Here is a 6,126-nt window from a genome sequence, read left to right as displayed (position 1 = left end):
TGCTGAACGAGGATAGAAATGTTCAGCAGGTAGAAAATTGATGAGATTGATGGTCTCAGTCCAAGAGCAAGAGTGCGCCCAACCTTCACGCTGAACTCCCAGGTATGGAGAAGTGAACATTTCCAGGTAATAAGTCAACGGCTATAGGTCACATGTCACCAGAGGACCAATCATTGACCTGCTATACCCATGATCATACCTGCCCATTACAGATGTATTTAAAATGGAGGGGGCGAGAAAACCAAAAAATACTTAAATTATAAAATACAAGTTACAGAGACAAAAAAATATAGACTATAACTGATCCCTGATACAGCATACAGAGACAGACATGTAGACATATAGACGGACAGGTGGATAGATGGCTGCAAACCAACCAGTCAATGTAAAACTAATGTCAACAACAGTGTACACAGAAATCAATATAGCCAATCTGAAATAAATGATTGAACTGATCACAGTTAGTAACCAAGTTGCTCCACATTTTAATGGATTTTGACCTTCCCTGAAAGTTACAATGTGTTTCCGCACCTGCTGTTGTACTCAGTTTTGACCTGCAGGCTGCAGTATTGCACTGACAGTGATGCTGCGTGTGTTCAATACAAAAGAGGTTATCTCTGACCTATAAATGTATCACGGCGCAGACACCATTAAAAGAACATGAATGGAATTGAAAAGCTTTTGAGTCGAGTCCAGAACATAAAACATGTGTGGCGTGTGAGAGGGAACTTAGATCTTACATCTCTGCTCCCAAACTAAAAACTGAATTTCTCCACATCTCCAATAATACCATTTTTACACAGTGGTGGAAGAAATATTTTGTATAAGAATATGAAATACATTACAAGTGAGATTCCTATGTTCAAAATCCTACTTAGGTAAAAGTACAGTAGGATTACCAGCAAAACAATGGTAGAGTATCTAAAGTAAAAGTACTCATTCTGCAGGAACTGTTGATACATTATTATTAAAGACATTATGGCTTCAATATGTAAACAGCATTTTTTACTTTTGTAGTTGGTATAGTTTAATCCAGAGTTTCCCAACCTAAGGGTTTGGCCCCCTCCAAAGGGTCACAAGATACATCCGAGGGGGGTCGTGAGATAATCAATGGGGTAGGAAAAAAGACAAAACAAAGTTCATGTTCTTTTATTAAAATATATATATTATAATAATATTTTGAGACCCAACTAAACACTGCTTTTGTCAGAGGTCACAGGGCAAAAAGAATGAGATTCAATGTTTAATCTTCATCAATGGGTTGTAGTTTATCAGCTATTTTAATTGTAAAATCTTAATCTTAAAGTAGGCCAGCTGGCTGTCTGATAAATATAGTGGAGTAGCAAGTAAAATATTTCTCTCTTACTTGAAGTGGGGTACAAGTATAAGAGCAGCATACAATTTAAATACTACGGTGACGTAACTATAAATGTACTTGTTACTTTCCACCACTGCTTTAAATCATTCTTTGATTCAATACGTATAAGGTGAAGTAATGAATGTGTCTGTGGATTTTGTGAAATGATTTGAATAAAGTATGAACACGTTCCCTAAGTCTGCAGCGGGTAAAGGATGTAATTGGCTGATATATATATAATGTTTTAATCTATTTTACTGTTCCAGGTGCTTCTTACGTTCCAATCAATTCTGTATGCTATGAAAATGAATGTGCAGAGGTTCACAAGCTGAGCGCAGCCAGATAAACCTGCTGAGGGACTCGAGGCAAACATTAGCCGCTGTGACCCTATTAACCCCGTGTGTGTTGTGTAGGCACCCTGTTGCCTCTCATCATGCAAGGTGCTCACAGTAGACTACACATAATAACTTCACTACCAAGAAACTTACTAATACTCCGATGCTAGAACACTAATTGGCAACAGGTTTTCCATGTGTTGATTTGTTTTTTCCTGACTTTTCTATTCATGAATATATGCTATGAGCACAATTTCAACAGAAGAATAAGGGTATTAAACTAAATTTGGATACAAGGCACCATCACAAGACAGGGCTACATCATTAAGGACTATTCATTGATTTAGAACATTTATGGTGCAAATTTGCTTTTAATCAAATTACAAAAACCAAGTGGCATGCAGTGGACGTGGGCCTAACCGGCTGGTAATCAAGCCTCATGGTGTTGTGGGTTCAATATGAAAGATCAAGTCTGGACTCATTTTTGTGGTGTTACACTGTTGTTGCATGGTTGTGCAGCTGAACTTCAGGTTGTTTTATAATACTGTATTGCATTACCTTGAAAAAATGACCTTCACAAAAACTTATTGCAACTTTGATGTTCACTGAGATGTGTGCACAACTTATGAAAACATTAAACACACATGCAGTTATAAAGGGTATACAAACGCTGTTTATACTGGTTTATAACACATTGTAGTGGTTTATAACACAATGCAATGTAGTTGTGAGCAGATGCGAGAAGATAGAATTATAAGTATTATTCAATTATAAAATGTATTTATGTTTTCATAACAACTGATGTATTTAAGCAGCAAATAAATTACTGATAACACAGTAAAACACCTGTAATGCCAGAACAAATCCTTATAGTCTCATAAAACATTTACTATTCATGCAGATCATTCAGGTTTAAAATAATTCATAGATACGCTCAAAACGCAGGTAGAGCTTCAAAATCCATTCTCGACTTCAGAAAACACCTGAATGTGGATGTAATGTAATGGGCTATCTTGGTGTAAACAGTGCAGATTAATGAGAAAAATGTAGGAAGTGGCTGGGATAAAAGGAAACGTGTCCCCACTTCCCATCCATTAGAGAAGTGAAATTTCCTTTCTCTGGTTAAGGCGAGGTCAACCGACAATTTGTCTCATTTGTGTTTTTTTTTCTTTTTGCAGGATGGATGTAAAACGATATTAATTGATTTCTGGACTTATTTGAGACTGTGCAACTACGCTGCAAGCATATTTTTTCCTCAGTATATCGGCTAAATAGAAGTAAGATTACAAATTTCAACTAAACAACATAAAAAAGAAAAACACAACTTTCATCAGCCGACAGCAATTATTCCACAAAGCTTCATGCTTTGTTTAAAAAACTTTACGTCTTACGTCTTTAAATATAATCAAAATGTCTGTCCAACAACAAGCAAAATGTCGCAGCACCTAGATGTATTGCCAAAAATAAAACTGCTGTCAGTGTTACACATCTGGAGTGATACTACTGCATTCTTTTGTGGGTACAATTAGCTCATAACTGCTTTGTTATTGATGTCTAAATGTCTGTGTCAGAATCACAGAGAGGGGTAATAATAATGACACATAACCTAAAGATTGAGGGTCATTGTTGTGCAGAAACACAGTTTTAGACGTTTGTTCAGTCTGTGTAAATACATTTGACTTTAAATGACTACTAGTCTCTGAGTAGGGAGTCACTTAATACTCTGTATCAGAGGTTGTAGTTGTAGTATTACTCGGTTATATTGTCAAAGACCAGAACAGCTTACCTGTGCGCTGGCTTTGATCTTTCTAGGTATTTGGGATCCACTCAAGCCCCTTTCAGTCCAAATCCACAGTGTAAGAAAAGTTAGATGATTATTTAAGTGTGTAAAATAAAGCCACAGAGAACAACAACCCGCACACACTCAACTCAGCGAGTATGCGTGTGTCTGTGCACGTGCGTGTATGTATGCATGCATGCGCGCGCGTGTGTGTGTGTGGCACTGGTAGGCTCAGGGCTGGGATTTTGGGTTAAATATTCAAAATGGCGGACGGAGGAGCAGCGAGTCAAGATGAGAGTTCAGGACCAGGTAATGATTACAGCATTTTACATATTCATACTCATATTCAAACTGTCTTACTCGCAGATTATGGTAAACGGAGAGCAGATGAGCCGCAGATGGACTCACAGATGAGGATGATATTCTGTTGTTTACACTCGGCTAGCAGCTGCACTTTGACAGAAGAGGAAACGAGCTATTGCGGTGCGATGGCACAAATTACATGGAAACATGCCTCCCCTCTTTGTGTGATTACACGGCCGTACGCCGCTACATATTCATACCTCTGTCGACAAATACAGTTTAGCATATTTTATTAGTAATCGCCGACGTGACTGTGGTTCATATGTGACACATTTAGATATTTCGCTCACGCAATCTGATTGAAATGAGGATGCTAGCCGAGCTAGCGTTAGCTCCGCTGCTAGCGTTGTGGCTTTGTGTTGATGCACAACACTGGAGCGTTTTGGACGAGGTTTGCATATTCATTTCGGAGAGCCGGGGCAGTGGCTGCGCTTGTTTTGTTGTTGTTGTTTTCAAATGATATTTGGAGGGAATAAAACAAAATGGAGCACACCTGTATTTTTGCTAAATACACGGTATCAGCTCGGCGTGCTTCGGCTCGACCTGCTTTTTTTTTTTTTTTTTTTTTTTTTAAACAGCAGAGCGTTTTTCCCCTCAGCCTTTTGTGCTCGGCGGAGCCTCAGATACACTGTTGTGTTATTCATGCGGGCCTGTGCGGGGTTCAGCATATCATCGACCGACCACGAGCTGGAGCGACACAATACCTGCCTGTCAACACGACATTTGACGTGTATATTGACTCGAGTGTAAAGAAAAAGTGCCCTCGTCTGTTCACACGTTACACGGTTGGCTAACTCACCTCCTCTAACTTGGTCCACTCGTTCAGACGCTAAACTCATTTTAACTGCGCTAAACATACAGACAGGATTGTGGCTGTTAAAACATATGTAAATAGTGTTGTTTCTGTCGTCGCCAGTGTTTAAGTTATACTACAGTTTGATTGAAGTTATGTTGAGCACTTTCTTAAACTAGAAGTGGGAGTCTTCTGGTGCTGATAGCGAACTGTTAATCCATCTCATTAGAATATTTAATTTATTCCTACAACTTTTAATTGACTGAGCAGTTTTTTTAAAACTTGGTTTGAACCCGTAAAGGTCGTCGTCGTTGAGTTTTGATGGAGTCTGAATACAAAGATCGTACCTGTGAATCCCCCCCGAGGCGCAGGGAGGAGGTAGTGAGGCCCACTTCCGGAAAGACCATAATAACAGGCAGGGCATTCTTACTGCTCACTGTGTGGCTGCATGGCCGGGCAAGACACAGCTTGATGCATCTCTTTACTCTTCAGTGTGTCGTTTAGTTTATTTTAAAAGAACCAGGGTGTTGTAGTAATTCAACAGAGGATTAGTTTTATAATATTTTTACTTCACAGTTCAAGTTGCTTTTTACACAAAAGACAATCAGAGTAGTGTCCTCAAACGTAAGAGTAAATCGATTTAAAAAAATCTTTTGCATTGTTTGCCAGAGAGGGCTTATGTTCCTGTGACATACCGGTCTTTGCATGTCAAAGCAGAATATCGAATGGATCTGCAGTTTCCAGTGTTGCTTCGCTTGTTTTATTTTTCACAATAAAATTCTGCTTCGTGCCTTGGGCCCCCCTGTGGATTTAGGTTGTATTCCTTGTGATACAAACGCACTATGTATTTATACCCTCCCTGCATTGTTCTGAGGATCACAGGGTAACTTTACCCACAGTAACGAGAGAATCACATCACCGGGAATAATATGTTTCCAAGAGAGACGTGACACTGAATGATTTCCCATATCATGAGCCGAGCAAAAGGAGTTTGTTAGCGTATTGTGACATACAGTTTATGGAAATAAATATAAAAAATACATCGTTAACGTATTAAACTGGGCTTCTTAAAAGAAGAGACGAGAAGTAATTCGGTCATCCTCGCACTTAGGGTACTTTTCTCATTTAATCTGTTTTTTTCAGTTCCACTCTCATTCCAGCCTTGTAGTTCCATCATGAATATTCATTACTGTAAACACAGTTGCTATGAATAATGCATCACGCGCAGTAATAAATTCAGGACATGGCATCTCAAAGTACGGAGACGGCCTCCATGAAGGCTCCAGTCAGATGAGCGCTGTGGAGGAAAGTATCATAGCTAATCAGAGCTGTGTGGCGCGCTCCGAACAGATAACCACTTGTTTCTGCTGATCTGTAGTCCAGAATGACCTTTTAGGAATGAAGCAACTGGCTGAAGATTGGACATGGTCTCCATAAAAACAGGGTTTATTTAACACAAATAACAACTAAATTGTTGGGTTGTATCATATATATATAT

The 6,126-nt window shown here is 39.0% G+C and overlaps 1 protein-coding gene across 1 annotated transcript in view; it reads left to right on the top strand.

The window, feature by feature from the left end:
* Positions 1-3,735: 3,735 nt before the first annotated feature.
* Positions 3,736-6,126, top strand: part of pou2f1b (POU class 2 homeobox 1b) — a gene marked incomplete at its 5' end in the record, with an annotated part of 16,416 nt that continues 14,025 nt past the window's right edge. Inside the window, one exon of the mRNA XM_079276834.1 lies at positions 3,736-3,781. Coding sequence (XP_079132960.1) covers positions 3,736-3,781 — 46 coding nt within the window. The remainder of the gene's footprint in view (positions 3,782-6,126) is intronic.

The sequence above is a fragment of the Melanostigma gelatinosum genome (assembly GCF_949748355.1).
Source record: "Melanostigma gelatinosum genome assembly, chromosome: 10".
NCBI classification, from domain to species: Eukaryota; Metazoa; Chordata; class Actinopteri; order Perciformes; family Zoarcidae; genus Melanostigma; species Melanostigma gelatinosum.
Note: the sequence above shows the minus strand (reverse complement) of the source record. Positions and strands in the feature narration are given on the sequence as shown.